Here is a 19,968-nt window from a genome sequence, read left to right as displayed (position 1 = left end):
TTTATGCAGTATATAATTGTTAGCTATAGAAGCTTATGAGTCTTTTTCTCGCAGTAAGCATGATAAGTAGTCTCATCACATACATATCTCCTGTACTTCAATTTCTGTTCAAACATGGATTTGTTATTTGGTTTAGTGCTTTGTATTTAATGGTTTATATTTCAGAAACAGTCTGCTCACCTGAAAGTTCTAATGTTATTTTACCCCAAAGTTGTTAGTCTTTGACATACAATTGCAGAGGAACTTCAAAGGACTCTAGGACTGAAGAATTGTCTGATTAATTTAAGCTTTGTTGAACAATGTGTCGAACTTTGGGACCTCTCTATTCTCGTTTTATGGAAAAATAAAAGCTATTGTGTTCTTGTTGTAGCTGAGATGGCAGACCATTTCCTGTACCTTTCTCCTTCCCTAGCAATCTGTGCGACAAATTTATGCTAAATCACAGAAGGATCTTCTCACTGCATCTCAAATTAATCTGTACACTTTTGGTTTTCTTGGGTCAGGGTGTAATGTGGAACTGAACCTGATATTTGATAAGTAGCTCAAGACGACTGTTGCTTACCAAGCCTGTTCCAACCACGCTTTCCAAGTAGTATATGTGGATGGGATTACTTGCCTTCAGTTTTGGTCTTGTGTGGTGTATGACCCAGAGTTGCATGATGGGGATAAAGATCACATGGACATGCAGGCTGATTCTGTGCTCCATGTACACCTTAACTGTGCTCTGTCTTCTTATTTTGTCACATGTGGCAGAGACAAAGATTATGTTGTTGTTGTGTTTGGTTTCCCCTGCATGGTAGTTTACCTATGCAGGGGATGGATACAGAGTTTGTATGTAAACACATTCCTGTCACATTTCAGGAGCATAATGGTCAGAGCTAGAGAACTCTAGTCAGCACTTAGCAATTAGTAACTCTGCTTTAAATGGATGGTCTTTGTTACTGGAAAGTAGTGTTTGCTTGAATCTCACATTAAATATTTTTTAAATTAGCAGTTATTTTGTTTCTAAATTTTTTTTTCCAATTCTCTCCCTAGATGGTAAAAGCAATCCAAGTTCTACGTATCCATCTGCTTGAGCTAGAAAAGGTTAATGAACTCTGCAAGGATTTCTGTAGTCGTTACATTGCCTGCCTGAAGACAAAAATGAACAGTGAAACTCTATTAAGCGGAGAGCCTGGAAGTCCTTATTCACCTGTGCAATCTCAGGTATGTTTCAAATATAGTTACATGTATTTTTGCTTAGATTTTCTTAGGAAGGTATAATTACACTTCTGTTGCTATTAATTTGCAGAGTTTCTGCAGTTTCTTTCACTTTCTCAAAATCTGTTGTTAAGAGTAAAAAAGCTGTGTTTTTTTTTTCTTGTGTACAAGAAAAACTTGGAAACAGAATAAACAAGGGAGAAGAAAAAACATTCCTTGTTAAGATTATCTGCTTAGTCTCATTAAAATATCAAGATGTCTCATACTTTTTATACACAATCTGTATTCTGGAGCAAATAGACAATGTCTGATAGATTATAGTTGCAATATTTGAGATATATGTCATTGCATGTCAGCTAGGGTAACTGTGTGGTTATGAACAGCACCCTAAACATATGAACCTCAGTTTATATATTGTTGACATTAGCTAAATGCAATAAAACAATTGCATTTTTTTTACTAAATGGACAACAATTAGTACATTATGGTTGATGCTCCTGCGGTTAGATGCTGGAAAGTGAGCCGTGCCATCTGAATACCTACTAGATATCTAGTCTTAGGGGGATGGTTCTTCTCTGACTTACTAATGTGTTTGGTGCTATGTATTCTGAAAAGCCTCAATGACTTTTAAACTTCACTGTCTGGACTCCCTACTTAGGTTTTGGTGTCTGGAAGTGTGGAAAGGAGAATCTAAAATCAGACAAAAACAGCTTTTAAAAGATGTTTTTTGCATGTCCTGTCTCTGTAGAGGGAGACAGGAGGGACTGAATTTTGCTTTTGGTAACAGTAGAGTATTCATACATATTAAGGAATGTGTAAGAGTTTGCATGGTCAGGCTTGAGTAAGAAGTCTCCTGAGCATAATAAAACATATTGGGCATCTTGAATACTTAATACATTATTTTGAAATTGAAGGAATTAAGGTAATAACTAAAATTCTAAAGCTTTGATGCTTGTAATAAGAGCATCAAGGGTCCATTTCATCTGTCTTTTTTCCCTTATGCCTTTGGAAACTGTTTCTCTTAGACTCATTTCTCTCCTAAAATTTCTCAATGTAGTTTTATGTCTTAGTTCTAACAGTTGCTTTCATGAGGATTTTTAAAGGTAATGGTTGGTGATAACAAGGAAGTTAATGTAGGTAATGAAGAACATCTAATGAAGTCTCTTTCTCTTTGAAGTTAATCCTGTGATTAGACTCCAAATGTACTTTTACTTCCAAAATTACACAAGCATGCTTTATCTCCTTAAAAAAAAAATAAAATAACTTTTTTAAAAAAATGCAAGCAACTAATTGTTTTATTTTTCTAGCAAATTCCAAGTGCCATTGCAGGCACACTCAGTCCCCAAGGGATTATGGTGCCAGCATCAGCATTGCAGCAGGGAAATGTAACTATGGCAACAGTAGCAGGTATGACACAGTAAAGAAAAACTGGCACCTTGCTCTTCGTTTTGGTTTCTTTTATAGTTGTTACAAAAAAATACACAAATACTTTCAAAAATGTGTTTTAAATCTAATACCTGAAAAGTTGTTATAATACAGTGAAGTGCCTTACTGGTTTCTGAATGTTTGTTTAATTTATACGTGCACCAAATATGCAAATGTGAGTGGAGGTTACATATATATAATATTAAGAGATCTTTCTGTGCAATGCTACTTTTAAAAGACATTTCAGAGACTGGGATGGTTTACTTTTTCTTTTCTTTTTTTTTTCCCTCTTCAAAAAAAGAATTCTGTTTTGACAAAAACATGCATTACCTAAAATATTGCACTTGCTAACTGTGTCATGCAGACCTACAAGTCTCTGAAATCCTTGATGTCCAAGTTGTTCTGCTATTGTATGGAGATGACACTTGAACTGAAATGTTTTATCATGCTTCTAAGTAAGGTTTTAAAACAAACAAACAGAAAAAAAAACCCTTGACGGACAAATGCAACAAAGCAACGCGGTCTGCTCCTAGACCACATACTTGCAGAGAGGTTATCCTGAGACACGGTATGTGCTTTGTGGCTCTGGTGCCCGGGACCCCCTGTGCATTCACTGGGATTCTGTCATCTTAGTTGGCCTGAACATCCAGGTGTCACCCAGCTGAGTGCCCTAACCACTAGGTGTGGTTTTGGTGTTGTGAGCCTTGTTGGCTGAAAAGTTAGCTCAGTTAAAACAAAATGATGAACTATTTTATAGCCTGATAGTCATGGCATTTTCCTTTGAAAATACCAAGTTTCATACAGATTTTTGTGGATGAAAAAATTTTAGTGTAGCAAAGAGCACATCTTACATGCATACTAGAAAAGAATAGTTGATATGTTATCAAAACTGTTGTATTGTCTGCAGTGCTGATGTGTTTGTGTGTTTAAAGAGAATAATATTTGAAGGGCTTTTGCTTAGCTATAATCTTTGTTGCTGTTTCATTTTAAGGGGGGACAGTGTACCAGCCAGTCACCGTGGTCACTCCACAAGGTCAAGTGGTGACACAAGCACTGTCACCTGGGACTATTCGGATCCAGAACTCTCAGGTTTGTTTCATGGGCTTCACAGAATAGTATTCTGGGTTCAAATAAATCTCACTGTTTTTAAGAGTTTTGATTTAAATTTGACACACTGTCAGAATGAGCTCTGTGTGCACACACGTAGTAACTAATGTAAAATGAGTGCAAGTGCTGCTATAGGAGTTACAACATTTGTGACGTGGCATAAGGTCCCACACAGATCTCCCTTGCCACAACAGGTCAGCATAGTTCCTACCTGTTAAATATCGGTTTTTTACTGTTGGTAGAAAAGTATAAATACATGATTTTTTTTTTTTTTTAAAAAGAATAATTAAAAAAAAAAAACACTGCCAAACCCAACAAGCAAACAAAAAAACTCCCACCAAACCAAACCAAAAAACCCTCTGAATTAGATAGACACTTTTTCAATGATTAAAACTTTCCTAATTGTTGAACAAGGTTTATGGCTGGATAGATTTACTGTATTGCATTATGGTGCCACACTGCTGTTGTAAAAAATTGGACTTTTTATCATGATGGCAACCACTAGTACTGTGAAATTACACGTATTTCGGAATTTATGTACGTTGAGAAGCATTTTGCCGTAAAACCTTCACAATACTCAGTTGAGATTATGGGGGATCCTCACATTGGGCTCATTATATCATAGCGTTAAAAGGGATGGGCCAGCAGTCTTTTTCGGGGAGGCTTTTAAGTGCTGGATCTGGAGAGCTCAAAGAAGCAACTAAGGAAAAGGAAACATGAAAACTAGACCATCTTCAGTTACAGAAAACCTTGCTAGCTTTCTGTTGGAGCAGGGAGTGGTAAATCAAATCTTCCAGGAATCTGGAGTCAATTAAAAATGTGAATGAGGAGCTACCATCTCCACAGCATAAAATCTGTTGGTAATCACTGACTCACTGTCTTTTCTTCTGCCTTCTTCTGATCTTCTAACCTAAAAAGTATGTTTGGAGTATTCTTATCTTCTTTTTATTGGCAGTAGCATATATGTACTTGCCCATATTCTTCACTAGAAAGCATGCAGTTCTGTCCTCAGATACCTTTCAGAAAGAAATATGTAAAATTACTTTCCCAGACTGAAGCGGTTTTGAAGAAAAATGCTTTTTATACTTCTGATGAAAAAAATTAAATACCGAGTTGAAAATAATACCTATAGCCTATAAACAAGCAAAAAAAAGACTTGACCTTCTATATATATCTGTGGCTACTGTTGATATTAGAGGAATCTCCAGACCCACATATGCGTAGGTTTGGACCTGTATTCCTTGTCACCCATAGGAAATCCATCTTCAGATTCTTCTTTTCAGTGTTTCAGAATGCTGTGGAGGTAGGGGGAAAATACTGAGGGAGAGCTATTGAAAGGTTATTATAAAGCCTCCAAGTACAAGCAGATTATTTAGAATGTAAAACATTATTTTGGAAATAAAAGTATACTCCGAATATATATTTGTTGTAATTTGATAGCTTAAACCTCATTTAAAACTTGTTTCGTCCAAGACGTAGCCATAATGAGTGGCTTGAAGAAATTGCTCGGTATTGTCTGAAAAAACTGATTTAGAATGATTTCCGTTATAATTGTCTGAAATATAATCTCATGTGCAATTTATATGCTGTTTCTTCTTATCTCTGCGGAAGCGTTTAAGAACATATTCCCTAATGTTCAGATAACTGATGTGCAGATGATGTGATGTATCCATAGGAAGTGAAAAAGAAAGCAAAAGTGAGAAAGAAATAGGAACCTTTAGGAAAATAGTAAGAGTGTTGTAAAGTGAATTAAGTGTTCTGTTGTATATATCTTCTTGCTCTTTGAGAATTTAGATGCATTTATTTAGCAGGACCTTTAGCGTCTTTATTTGCAACTCTAGCATAATAATTAATTGTACTTTAAGTGCTCAGTTTAAGTCTTAAATCAGTACTGTTTTGCAGCTTCCATAGTTGTTTATGTTTGCACACAGTGAGTATATTCAGTATTGTGTTTTTCAATTGCTCTTCACATGTGCAAACGACTACGTAGGGTGACAAGGCAGTTGGATCCCTAGGGCAGTGTAGATTAATACAGAGGATCATTAACCTGACCTGTACTACATAGGTGGATTTTATTCTGAATTATAGTAAATCAGTATTTGGCTGTTGTCACAGGATCACATACACAGCCTGATAACAGCTGTAGTTCTTAAAACAGAAGTTATATGAAATGTGAAAACTATAGAAGTCTGATACAGCATTTTCCCTGGGTAAAGAAATTTTGGAATGCTGTTGTAGGAGAGCTGCTATTGTAAGTCTTCCCTAGCAAATAAAGTAGCTTTTTATAATCGGCATGCCTCAAGCCTAATTTCTTTTCATTCCTTCTATAAAATGAGTTATTCATACGTTGATACAGAATACTACTATTACTATGTTAACTGCCTTATTTCTTCTAAAATTATATGTGCAGCTTCAGTTGCAATTAAACCAAGATCTAGGCATCTTGCATCAAGATGATGGCTCATCAAAAAATAAAAGAGGAGTTCTTCCCAAGCACGCTACAAATGTGATGAGATCTTGGCTTTTTCAGCACATAGGGGTAAGGACTGAACATGATCAGGAGTCACAGGTTTTTATGTAACTCTTTTATGTGGTCTCTTATGATTTTGCTCCATAGAGAGGTGAACTTATTCTGTTGTCATTTGTGTAATCTCAGTTGAGTTTTCCCTGAAGTCGTTTGGAGTAGTTCCACGGTCTAATGTCAGTTGATTTTATTATTATTTTAATAAGTGTGTTACATTTGTACCTCATTATCTCAATAAACATTGTTAAAAGGGATCTTTCTTCATTTCATCGTGTTGAGAACTTAATGCTCTCTACACCCTGATTCACGGCACAAGGAAAAATAGTTCTGTCTGTGTTTTGTGGGGTGTCTTTGTAGAGGAGAATTTCAGATTTTCTGGCTTTATCTCCTTTCCAACAATCCTGCTAATGTGTACCGAGTGTGTTACTATCTACTTGTGCTTTTGAAACAATGCTTTTCCTTTGCATAAATACTTATCCTGAAAGGATATGTGGGTCTCGAGTTATATCACAATGTTTAGTTGACTGGTATTTTGTCTTTTACAACTATGTTACAACAGACAAATGGTACAGGGAAACTGTGTGTATGCTTCTTGCATTACGTACACTCTCTTCATCTGTGTAGTTCAGAGTAGCTTTATTTAACTAGAAAATGCATGTCAGTACTCTCATATGACATTGCCTTTAGGCAGCATAACTAATCAGATCTTATCACATGCTGTGTTGCCCAGGGATCACGCTGTTTAATAAAGACTGTCAGCCATGAGAAGCTTTTTTTCTTCTGAATTACACATCAGCAGTACACTTTCAAGGATAAAATCAGTTTTGTGTAGCAAAGCACTCTTTGTTAAGTGATATTTATCTATAAAAGTTTGTGAGGTTTCTAAAGTTTGTTTTTTAATGAGTCAGGTGGTCTTGATCTAGCAGCTTTAATCAGTGGTAATAAAGGAGTCCTTATTTTTGATGAGGAGATGAAACAAGCTTATGCCTTTTTTGTTTGCTTTTTTGTCTTGTTTAGCATCCATATCCAACAGAGGATGAGAAGAAACAGATTGCAGCACAAACAAATCTGACACTACTTCAGGTTAACAATTGGTAAGAGTGAAAACTCATACTTAATGTCTGTTGTTGTCTCCACATGCTTACAACATAGAGAAACAGCTAAGAGTGTAACTGGGACATCTGGAGTTGAACTTACTGTTCTACATATGTTACAAAATACGTATAAAAATACAAGAATTTTGCGCTGATACACAAGCATATTATTTTTATAGTAAGATATAATAGTACTTGTGCCATTTAAGTTATAGAAGTACTCCAGAAAACTTTGCAACATTAAGGCATTACATTCTGTTCTGTTTCTGGAAGAGATGGAAGTACTCTCATGTCTCTTCTGCAACTAAAGAAATTGGAGTTTAAAGGCGTTTAGTGACCTGAAGCTCTGAAAACTGTTCTCTGGTAATCACGGCTGCAAAGGTTTATGAAGTTACTGTCAACACATACTCATTCTGCTCTTGTATCAAGAGATGCTGTGATGTTCAAATGGAGAGTGTCCGTACCTCAACTACTCTAGTTCGTGGTTCAACGTGTTGTAGCACATCTTACCTTCACTAGAGGTTTAAGATAATACACCTGCCCCTGCAGAAGAGAGGAGCAAGGGTGCCAACTTGAATCCTATTCTGCTTGTGGTATTGGTTCCTAAAAGTATTGCAGGGATCTTCCTCAGATTTCAGAGATGACGCTGGCCGCGTGGTTGCAGAGGGGTCCAGTGGGGAAATACTCGATACAGTGGGAGTGCAGTGGTTCCAAAAGTGGAACAGCGTAACTGTGCCTGTGTGACACTGTAGTAACAGAGCTCTATGGTACCAGGATCCAATTAATGTCTCTGCAGAGCATTACGTTACAGCATGTGGACCAGCTAGCTGCACCCTACTTCCTTCCTTCCTTTACCTCCTGCAGGTAAAGATTGGTCCTGGATGTGTTTTGTCAGATTTAGCAAGGGATGCTCTCCTCAGTCACAGCTCCTTGCCACAGCTAGCTACATTAAAATTGATTCAGTTAACTGCTGGTAGCTAAGTGAGACGTGCTTTCAGTATTTTCCTGTTCAGTAGCAGAAAGAGGAAGGGTAGCAATTGTCATGCTAAAGTAAACAAGTGAAAATCAGGGAACAAAAAGGAATTGGGAAAGATCTGAAAAATGTGTTTGCTACTGTTTCCTGGATCAGGAACCAGACCTTGGAAAGCCAGGGAGCCTATAAAATAAGTAATGCGGGAGCTTAAGGAAGTAAAAGAAACCAGACCAAACAAACTAGGCTAGGCAGGGGCTAGATTTTAGGTGAGCCCTAATGAAAGGAGTATCAGCTTTCTGAGCTGCGCTGTCAGCAAGTTTTCTGGTGCCTAGTTTTTAATAAGATCTTGAAATGTACATCTGTCATGCTGTCTGGAGAATTTCCCCTTCTGAGGTGGGGAAAAAATGCTGCTAGCAGCAAAATGATAGAAGTACTCTCTTAGCTAGTTTGCCAAAATCGAAAGATGCCAGTGTTCTAGGAGCAGTTTTACACGTTAAAAACAGTGTCAAGCCAAGCTGGTAGGGACAAGATTTTATATTCCTCATTTTTTTTTTTTCCTGCTGCTGCATACTTTTTGAACCTGATTGAGAGAGAATTTGCAGCGGACTGGTCATAAGTAGTCCTTGCCTTTGATTGTGTTTAGGTTTATCAATGCTAGAAGGCGAATTCTTCAGCCGATGCTGGATTCCAGTTGTTCTGAAACTCCAAAAACAAAGAAGAAAACAGCTCAGAACCGACCCGTTCAGAGGTTCTGGCCTGACTCCATTGCCTCAGGAGTTGCTCAGCAGCAATCTAATGAGCTCACAATGTCAGATGGTAAGGAGAACTGGCTAAACCACAGATAACAGAGTTAATTCCTCTGTAACAGGGAAATGAAGGGTTTGATGCCTGTGGGGGGAGGGAAACTTCTTGATATTTCAGTGGAAGTGTGTTGTTAGTCTGGAAAAACGTAACAGAAATGTGTCAATTTTTCCCTCTTTAAAAATTTTCTGTGTTTCAGGGGGATATTTTATTGGAATTTATGTTGTGAGACTGTTGCTTTTGTTTCAAAAGTTATGAAACAACAGAACAAAGGTTAGATATTCAACTAAGGTCTCTCAGTATGTGTATGCATGTCAGTAGCATTCTGTTTGATTAGCAGCATTGGACTGCAATTTCAGTTGCATGACACTCCATCCTGTTCACATTCCTTTCACTGCTGCTGGAGAGACTGAGCATCTGCAGTTCCATATATGCCTCTTGTGTCTCAAGTTGAACATTGAGGTGCAGAGAAATGTAACGGAGCCTCCAAAGACTCTGTCTGCAGTAACTTCCTTAGCATTAGATCGAACAAGTAGACTCAATTTAAGAAAGATAAATAACTGCTTTAATTTCAGGACCATCCTTTCCATCCTACCGCCTGCTGCTTTATTCCTTTCCAGTTGGCAGCAGCTTCTCCCTTGGCCTCTGCTGGATCTGACTACAGCTTTATCCATTTAAGTCACCTTGAATCTCTGTGAACGCTCCCATTTTTCTGCAACGAATTAAGCTGGAACACTTCGCAGAAGTGGTCTTGAGATGACTTGGTTGGAGAATTGCTGTGATGGGTGTCCATAACACAGCTCAGTTTAAGATTCCTGGCCAACTTAATTCTGGCATTTCCTGATATTTAAGTATTTGACAACCTATATAGCTTTTATTTTAATTTATTTCCTTAGGTTTTCTTCCTGTTGATTAGAAACAAACTCTGTTATATATAAATATATGTTACTTAAAATTTGAAACTGAGAAAGATGCTAAAGTACTACAATTGTGCTTCTCCAGGTGCTGTTGTAACAATTACAGCTCCAGTCAACATGAATGTAGACAGTCTTCAGTCTTTGTCATCCGATGGTGCTACTTTGGCTGTTCAGCAAGTTATGATGGCAGGGCAAAGTGAGGATGAGTCTGTAGACAGCGGTGAAGATGATGGAGGAGATCTCTCAACAACAAATATCAGTGGGCTTGTCTTGGATAACAGCGATTCTCTGCAGTAAGAAGCAAGAGAGTGGGATAAAATGTTTAGGAAAAAGAATGGACTGACTGACTGACTGTTTTTATAGTTTGCACAGCAAACATTTTACACAAGTTTTATTTCTAATATGTTTTATATGTAGATATAGAAGGGTGCACTTTTTTGTATTTCATAGTAAGCTTAAAGAGTGTTTTTGCAGGTGCAGCAACTTCTTTCAAATGTGTTTTTTCATTTCCTTGTTTCAGAAAATTCTATCTAGTAATATGAAGAACCACGTAAGCACCCCTTTGTTCTTCGAATTGGAAGTGCTGCAATTTCTAAAGAATTATGCAGTTTCAGTTAATGCTCTTATTTAACACAGCTCTTGATGGGCAGGTGATGTAAATTTAAAGCATGTGACACTAGTGTGTGGAACTTGATCATTAAGTTAGATGCATATATTTGAAAGATGCTTCTGCACCTTAAAAACTGCTAGTCTGAGGTGGACAGCAACACACATAAAAAGAAAACGTTGATGTGTGATTCAGTAGCGAATGTATGGCAATTTAAATAAGTTTAGTTTCTCTCATAGTCTGTGAGCCTGTTTATCATTTGCTATAAAAACTCCTATTTTTACCTTGCCGGGGTTATTGGATAAAAAATATTTTTATAAATTCACTAGGAATTGGGATGATGACTGTATTAAGCAGGAGGAAAAAAAAATAATAATTTCCAGAGGGGAAAAAGAAATGTTTAGTATTCCTATTTGGAAGGTCTGAAAACTGACCCAATTTAATAAACAAGCCTACGCTAGCATTCTATGGTTCTCAGCTATCCCACAGTGATATACTATATTTGATAGTAGCATAAGAAGGGCCCACTGTTTGATGGGATTTTGATATTGTCAAACATTGATTTATATTATGTGTAAACTAATATTCAAATTACATTAGCTCTGTATCTAGACTTGTATCTGAAGATATTTGCTAAATGAGTATTCAGGTAAGTAAATTCAAATACCCACAACTTTTTCAGTTATTAGAGAAATTTAACAGTTTATAGTTTGTACAACCGAATCTGAACAATGGCGAGTTGCCTACTATACAGTCATGAATTCTGCTATCACTCTGCTATTTTGTTGCATTTGAAATGTTTTCCCCTAATACAAAAAGAAATATAACTTACGGATTTATATAAAATTTCTTCGAATCTGAAGGTCGCTACCAGAATATACAGCAGGCTTTGTTAGAGTAGAAAATCCTTGTCTGTTATTTAAAAACTAAGAGCTAGTGTTGAAAACGCCTTTTTTTTTCTTTTTTTTTTTTTTTTTTTTGTGGTAACAGTTCATTTCTCATTTTTTCTCAAAGTTTGGAGTCTGTGTCTGTCTATCCATGAACACTTACTTCTGGAGCTTTGTATTTCCTGTTGTTAAGTACAAGTAACAGACTCCAAGAGTCTCATGGTATGATCAATGTCCTCTTTCCCCTCCCTGTCCATTTGTCGCAATGTTGGGTGAGATCCAAGCCAGAACTTCCTTCTGATTTACACCAAATCTAGTTGCATTTTTAATGTGACAGGGAAAAAGACATTAGCTTTTAGAATCTTTAGACATTGTATTTGTACAAAGCCCTTTGACAGATGCAAATGTTTAATTGAATACTTAATTTCTGCTTCACAAAACACTCGGGCACGTGCTTAAGTCCCGTTGATTTCAGTAGGATTAACGCATGTAGTTTTTGACATGCTTAAATGGTTGGAAGCTGGTCTGTAAAGATTGTCTGCCAAGGCAAGTGTGAGTTGGTATGAAGAAAAACTTCAGAAAGAAGTGTCAGTAGCGTTGGCATATGTACTTGGAGAGTAATACTGGTTTTCAATGACTAGTAGTTATTTTGAATTGGCACTGGGTTTTACTCAACACAGGTGATGTTTCTGCTATGGCTTTTGCTTATTCCTGGCTGAGGATCTTGCTGCTTAGTTCAGATGCTGCAATGATCTACTCCAGCTGGAGTGGTAATTTCTAAAGAATTTGGGTTTTTCTAACTTCTCTGCTTTGCCACATTTGTTAAAAAGTGTAGTAAATGAATAATGAAGATGTGATAGGAAAGCTTTGACAGAGCATAACTATCTCAAAGGCTGTTGACAAATCCAGTTTGACCTCAAAACATATAAAAAGACAGATGCCATGTACAAATCATGTTTCTTGGAAACGTTCAGCCTGCTGCTCTTACAAAGGATACCTGAGATGACTAGAACCAAGAGACAGATTCTGTATTTTTCTTTTTAGTTGTTTTTGATTTAACTCCGTAAGTGCTTCATCGCCCCCACAGTTTCCATTATATAGTAGGTTATATTTGTGAGTCTGTTTGGGTTTTTTATTCAGCTACCCTTGTTCATATTTAATAGTGAGTTAATCCTCGTACTTTTAGCACGTAGGTAGAGGAATAATCTACTTCTCAGTGTGTACAGGCCTATGGACAAATAGGTGTTTTTCCAAATCAACATATGCTGGAGGAACAGGCCGATTTCTTACTAATCTCCTTTCCCTTCCTGACCTGTTGGTGCTGCCTCGGATCTACTAGCAGAGCTTTCCCCAGCCTATTTTGAGGTGGTCTAGGAAGCAGCTCAGTTGGCAGATCTGTTGGAGTGAGTAGCAAGTAGCCAGCAGTGAAGGGAAGGGTAAGCCAAAATGGACAAGACTCCTGTGGTTGGAGATAATGGGCAATGGGCATTTGCCCACACTTCAACACTATAAGAACTGAGATCTTAATAAGAGAGAGGGTATTAAAATAGTTTAATGTCTGTACAGCTGGCCAGAAGAGGGTTCAGGAATGTGTAGTTTATGTGGCAGTTGGAACTCAACTGGAAACAACCAGGCATCAAGGTTTGCAGACTTCTGAAAGTTTATTTTTCAGAAAGAAACCGTTACCTGGTTAGCTTTTTCTATTCCCCCCACCTTACCTGCAGCAGCAGTTTTATTCTTCTGAAACATTTGTGACCTTGTCTTTAGCTAGTTTATCTGTTCCTGGAAGGTGAAGTTGACAGAATTTACTGTGAAAGGCGGGGTATGGAATAGTTTTACTGTCAAATTAGAAACTTAAAAACATAGGGATGTGAATTCCTAAAACTGAAAAGGCTTTACCGATGTAGTCAAAGGTATTGCTTAACCTATGGAACTCAAACCTTGTCTTTTAGTTCAGTGAGGATTCTGTAGAGGGTATGAACTGCACAGAAATGCTTGTTCTTTTCACAACTTAAAAAAAAAAAAAAAAAAGGAAAGGTAACTTCTTTCATTTTTTGCAGTGTAAGAAAGAGTGCTGGTTTTAGCAAAGCATCACTATTCAGGAAAGGTACATGTTTACACTACTTAAAAAGTCTTTATAGGGGACCTAACTTTAAACTCATGTATAATTCCCCTCCCCCACCCCCAATTAAAGTCATATTCATATGCAATAGAACTAATTTGGTTTTAACAGCAATGTAATTCTTCTGCAACTATGACTATTGAAAATTTTAAATTTTCTTCAACATAATCTAGGTCATTAATCCAGAATGGGGTTCTCAGTCCGATTTTTGCAAGATTCCTGTAACAGGCAAGGCAATTTCCTGTTGTTCTTTAACTTTTAGAAACATTGCATTTTAGTAAATCAATTCCAAATCCATCAGGATAGATATTTTTAAATGCTCCAAAGAAATAATAATGTTGGGAGACATTTAGGATCGACAGGCATGGCTCTGGCTCTGCAGAGAGTTCCTAGGTCTGGATATTGGGTCAAAGTGGAGTCCTGCTGACCTCAGGGAAATTCCGTAAGGCTGCATGTTGGGCTGCATTTACCTGCAAGAGAATTGGTTCCTTGTTCTGTTCCCTTTTGGGGAGCCCTCCAACTTTATCTTGCCTGCATACCTAGGTTTCTTTCAGTGCAAACCAGAGTTATGGACGAAAGGCTTAGAAGGACAGGAATTCACGTTGACCTAGTGTGCACCACATACTGTTTTGATGTTCAAAATATGGCCAGGAGGCAGTCCTACACTGAGGAATTAGAGTTCCAAGTTCCTGTGCTTTAAAAGTAGCTTCAGGTTTATGGATATTCTAGTGGAGTAGGGCCACAAAGAGTTAATGCATGACTAATAGATCTGTTTGTTTCTGGAAGAATTAGAAGGCAGTTCAGCTTCCTGACTTTATGAACCTGACAGCCCGAAGGATGAAACAATGCCTTTCCAAGGGATGATAGTTTCATAAAGCCGTTAGACTGGTAGCACTTAAACAAAAAAACAAAACACCCTGGTATTTTGAAAAATTGGAACACATGCACTTAATTGTACTTAAAGTTGATTTATTTCCTGAAGCTGGGTCGTCTTGGGAGAAGTAAGTGAGTAAGTATTTGTCTATGCAAGACACAAATGTCAAAAATGTGTGAATTACCCATTTTTAGGTGCTGTATTGTTACTGTCTTTCTGACTTCTGCTGCTTTGGTTAGTCTTTTAAACCTTTCAGCCTTATAGTCAGCTTAGTTTTAGAGTTGAATAGGCAAAATGTAGTTTTGAAATCCTGTTGGAAATGTAACTAACCTTCATGCCCTCATGAAAGTCTCGCATGTTAAACAATTAAGTGAAATGTTTTGGTTTCCTAATAATAAATTTAAACTCTCACCACCTCCTAAAACCAGACCATATCCATGAAAATGCACGTTTAATTGTAGTGTGCAAATGATCAAATCATCAGCCTTGTGCCGAATACACTTCGCTCGTTACTGTTCAGTGTAGCTGAATAGTAAAGCAGGTTCATTTTGCCAGGCTCAAACTCAGTGTAGATTCCTTCCCCCCACCCCTGCCCTTGGCTTGCTAAGCTCCTTCCAATAGGTTTGGGGTTGTTTAATTTTTAAGTCCTGAAGTAACTTGATCATCCAGTGTAAAGTGTAGTGAAATTGGCACTAATGTGCTTTTAAGTGATTGCCCAGATCATGTTATTTGTTCCTTCTTGTCACCTGGAAATATAAGATCTGTTCCTTTTCTGTGACTTAGTTCTTTAGGGCCTGCTGAGTGATCGCAGCTGGTTTTGCCAGAGAAAAGCAAGGTGCGAGAAAGCAGTGAAATGCCTTACCAACCTTGTAGACTACTATAAAGATACTTACTTCATGGTAATAGAATCCAGTGTTTTCAGGTTGTGACAGAAGTGGCCCATAAATCCTTCCGTGGGTTAGCAACATTTGCTCTATACAATCAACAATCTTTAAAACGTCAGCCCTGTAACTTTTTTTTCTCTGGTTGTTAAGGGATTTTGAAGCAACTGGTCTGTCAAAGGATAAAATTAAAAATGAGAATATGCTTCGTGGATGATTTATTTTTACACGACTGTTCTCTGTGAGAGGAAAAAGCACATTTTTAAAGCAAAGCATTTGCATTACTTTAACATTAACAGTATTGTCTGGCTGAAAGACAAATATGTTTTCAAGAAACATTGAGTGTAGTTTCAAACTAGTTAACCAGTTCTTGGCCAGGGACAATCCTCAGCCTTTTTATTTGTTTGGGTTTTCTTGTTTATGCAAATGAAGAAAAATGTTTACCAGTTCTTACCAGTATGGGGATTTTTATTACGCTTTTGTAATGCGGGAGCAGCTTCAATGAAAGAAAGAATTAGCAGGTAAATAGTCCATAGCTGTGTGACTTTGGGTTTTTTTTTTGTTGTTGTTTCAAAACCGTTAATTAAAATGGCATGGACATCAAAGTTTCGGTAATGGTTCCAAGCATATATGGTAGCAATTTATTTGAAAAGGCTTCCCCTGTGCAAGTCCCGTGTGTTAACTTGTTTAGCCAGATAGATTGTCAGGCATTTCTAAAATTACCATGTTCTACTAGATCAGAAATCTTAGGAAATGAGCAGCCTTTTTATTACAAGATAGCAATTCCTCTCTAGGAAGAAACTCAAACTCTTTTCATCCAGCGTATATGAGTCTTACTCAGCAAAGTTGCAGACAGACGTGGGTGCTCTGAAGGCAAGGTGTGCTTCTGCTTAGCACCGAAGCGTTGTTTACTCCTACTCTTGCATCTGACATGGTGACATCCAAGAGCAATCCCCAGACAGTAGAGCCCTGAGCCCAGTACACCTGGCTGCAGGGGTGGTGTGTGACGGGGCTGGCCAGAGCCGCTGGTACAGCCTCATGATGCCGCGCCGTGCTTGGGACACGTCCCCTTGAGTAACGGCTGGACGGGGGTCACGGCAGGGTGTGAGCACCTTCCTTTGAGTTTCGTGGGCCACGTAGAAACTGTTCCCGTGACCAGGCCAGGGTGTCTGTCAGCTTTCTGACCAACTGTACGACAGACTTCCTCTTGCCCTGAAGAACATGCAGGTCTAAGCACAATTAACCATTTTCTTAGAAGATTTTATTTTTATAGGTGTTTACGTAGTCCAGAACGTGTGCCCAAGAATTTTGGATTGTATTTTGTTTTAAAGGGTTAATCTGTGATTAGCTGAGCAGTATGTGTTCTAGACACAGGAGTATTTGATCATTTCTTTGACCTTAGAAGAGTCCCTGAGAGTAGTGCGAGTAACTCCTGGTGATATAATTGGAAATAGTTTTAACTCTGCTGCTGCCAGGGAGTAATGTTTTCCTTAATCTGAAGAGAATAAAAAAAACAAAGGACCAAACAAAAAACCTGTAAAGCAGATTACTTCACCTAAATTATGTCCAGGATAGTGTATTCCTAGTCCATTGGTTTCAAATTCCCCTGCGAGATGAACACACCCTGTTCAAGAAGGCATTACAGGAATTAGAAGTGTAGTCGTAAGTAAGGGATGAGCTGGTTTGCTTTTGTGGAGCACCTGTTTACAAACCAGTAACCTTTAGTGAGCAACTTGGGGCTGTTTCTAAATACCCTTGTTTGTAGAAAACCGTATCTTCAATGCTAAAACAAGGGAAAATAAACTCCACATGCAGTGTTAAATGAGGATTCTCCAAAAAGTAGCAGATAAGGCTGGGACGCATATTAGGTGCTGTATTATTTACTTAAAATCCATATTTAAATTCATGCAAGTTCAGAGTGCAAGGTGCGCAGGATTAAGCCTGTGGCGTATTTAAAGAACAAAATGACAAACCACCATTTAGATACCCTACTAAAATCTGAAAGCAACGTGACCTTCGTAGGTCAGGTTTGGTTTTTTGTCTTCCTGATGCAACTGAGATGTGATCTAGAGCTTATGAAGTAATAGGGGAAAATCTTCAACGGATATTTATCTTCTGTGTTGGTCTTCGGACTTTTGCGTGCCACGACGAGCATGAGTCAGAAGATGAGGCCCTTGGACCTGCTCCTGCCATTATTCCTACCGCGCTTTTTGTTAAGTTGATCACTGAATCCTAAATATAAACCGGTGTATATTCACGACTTGTGAATGTGGTAATCAAATTTAGTTTAGAGACATTTTTGTTAAGATCCAAACATTTTTAATAGTGATGAAAAACAGGCAGATCATACTTAACTAGTGACGGGGTAACATGCCATTTTTGCTGTTCCCCCCGCCCCCCACCCGCAGCCTTTCACTGAGAGCTACAAACCGCAGAGACTCTCCTTAATGTCTTCGTGTTCATCAAATGATGTTCACTACGCATTTCTGCATAGCTCGGTTTATAACCTTATTTGGGCTTTAAGTTGTAGACCACTTCCTTTCAGCCGAGGCTGGCACACAGGACAGACAAGGGGACATAAGTATTTATTATGTGCGATTGTATATGCAAAATCAATTACTGCGCGGGTACTGATTTTCCTAAGATACTTAGGAGTATATATGGTTCCATCGGTGAGAGCCAAATTAAGGCCAGGAAGGAGAAAGAGAATATTTGTTACTAGTGCCTCACTGTGTTTTTATCTTGGAACAAGAGGGTGATTTTTCTTTTTTTTTTTTTTTTTTTTTTTTTTTAAATTCACAAAAGGACTGTTTTGCACAGCTGATTCTGATTAACTTTCTTAACTCAGTACTACAGCTGGACTGAGACCTGAAAGCTCTTGAAAACGTTAAGAAGCATCCTCAAATGAAACTCAGAGAGATTTTGAGGAACTGGGTTGGCAGTTGATAGATAATACCCGCACTGCCTTTTCAGCTTTTCAGTTTGCTGGGGGAAGCGATACTCCTGACTCACTTGTAAATGCAGTCACACTTTAAGCAGCTACAAAAATAATAATTTTACTCTAAGATCCTCCATCCTGCTTTCAAAGAACTGTTTTTCTATTCCTGTTGTGGTTTTTTTTCTGCTTCCTTCCTTTCTTTGAAAGCTGGCAACAATTAATCCTTGATTACATGCTCTAAACTTCTGTGTCTCTTGAGCTTTTCAACTATGAATAGTGTTGAATAATGACTCACAAATCACTCCAAGATTCAAAGCCAGCTTTGCTGGAAAAAGCCCAACAGAACTGAGTTGTGGGTGCTACTATGAATGCAGTATTGCACAGATAACTAAAAATAAGCTGTTTTTAGCGTAGATGCACAAGCTTAAAGATAAATAACTTTAGATCTAGAACAGTTTGTACATTCTTTTCCCAAATGAATGTGTGTCATTTTTGTCACGTACATGCTTTTTTATAATGTTTGTGTTTGCTCCAGTTAAAGGTCTTAGGCATAAAAATATGCATATTTTTCTATCTGCGTCACAAAATACGCACTTATTAGGGAAACATGCAAAAAACCTTCCTACTACATAGTGCAAATCCTTAACTTAAAGAAATTACACTTTAAAAATGTTCAGAAATACCCATTTCAGTTTTAAATTTCAAAAGTAAAATATATACCACATCAAGTGTGCATATATAGAGTTTGCCCTGAAACTCTTTACCAGCAAATCCCTCTTTTTATGCAGCCCCTTGCTTGCTGTTCTGTAATTTTGACTAAGGCAACCGAAGTGTCAGCTCCTCTGCTCTTCCCAGACAACAGATACCAAATCTATGTTTTTGGCCCCCCCCCGCCCAACCGCCCAGAGGAAGGAAAGGCTGTTAGTTGTAACACGGGGAACACCTGGCCATCAGGACTTCTCTTATTACTATGCAATATTTTTCGCAGTTTCTTCTAAAATATCTCCATGATTTTTCACTGTGATATTAAACCAAAGGGACACGGGAAGAAGATGCATTTTAAAAATCTACTTCAGCTCCGTGTCCTGCTGTAGGTCATACATTTTGCTTCATAATATTTTTCTTGTTGTGTTGACCCAGTCACATTTGTGTGTGCGAGTTTAGTTCTCATCCTTGTGCCGTTTGCTGGTTAGCATGTTGCATCGGTGCTACGCCAGCAGGCAAGTCAGGCAAATATACTCTTAGAATTTCCTGTAAGGAACACATTCAAAAGATAAAGTGCCAAATTTTACCTCTCTCCCTGCCCCCAAATTTTAAAGGAAAAGTATTTCTAGGGGCATGTGGTCACTCCATTACCAACACTGAGTGGGTACGTGAGGCGATCCTTGAGGAAAGCTCTGTAATGTTCTCATCCGGATCAGAAGTTGCAAGTGCCAAACCTGCTTCAAGATGAGGGTTTCTGGTAATTTAAAAGCATCATACCTAGACAAAATGACAGGCAGCCTTCCCCCTGCATCCAGGCTTTACAGAGGCTGGGGGAGCAGAGCAGCAGGGGTGCTAAAGCTGTTTGGTGAGCCATCCAGGCGGAATTCACTTCTTCTGGCAGGGTGTTAGGAAA

General features: G+C 38.1%; 1 protein-coding gene across 1 annotated transcript in view; it reads left to right on the top strand.

The window, feature by feature from the left end:
• PKNOX1 (PBX/knotted 1 homeobox 1) overlaps positions 1-11,475 on the top strand; it is a 47,062-nt gene extending 35,587 nt beyond the window's left edge. Inside the window, exons 6-12 of the mRNA XM_086477575.1 lie at positions 1,036-1,206; positions 2,508-2,607; positions 3,617-3,714; positions 6,143-6,271; positions 7,274-7,350; positions 8,967-9,139; positions 10,127-11,475. Coding sequence (XP_086333701.1) covers positions 1,036-1,206; positions 2,508-2,607; positions 3,617-3,714; positions 6,143-6,271; positions 7,274-7,350; positions 8,967-9,139; positions 10,127-10,338 — 960 coding nt within the window. The 3' untranslated portion in view covers positions 10,339-11,475. The remainder of the gene's footprint in view (positions 1-1,035; positions 1,207-2,507; positions 2,608-3,616; positions 3,715-6,142; positions 6,272-7,273; positions 7,351-8,966; positions 9,140-10,126) is intronic.
• Positions 11,476-19,968: the final 8,493 nt, after the last annotated feature.

Source organism: Leptosomus discolor, chromosome 1 (genome assembly GCF_034619465.1).
Source record: "Leptosomus discolor isolate bLepDis1 chromosome 1, bLepDis1.hap2, whole genome shotgun sequence".
Taxonomy (NCBI): Eukaryota; Metazoa; Chordata; class Aves; order Leptosomiformes; family Leptosomidae; genus Leptosomus; species Leptosomus discolor.
Note: the sequence above shows the minus strand (reverse complement) of the source record. Positions and strands in the feature narration are given on the sequence as shown.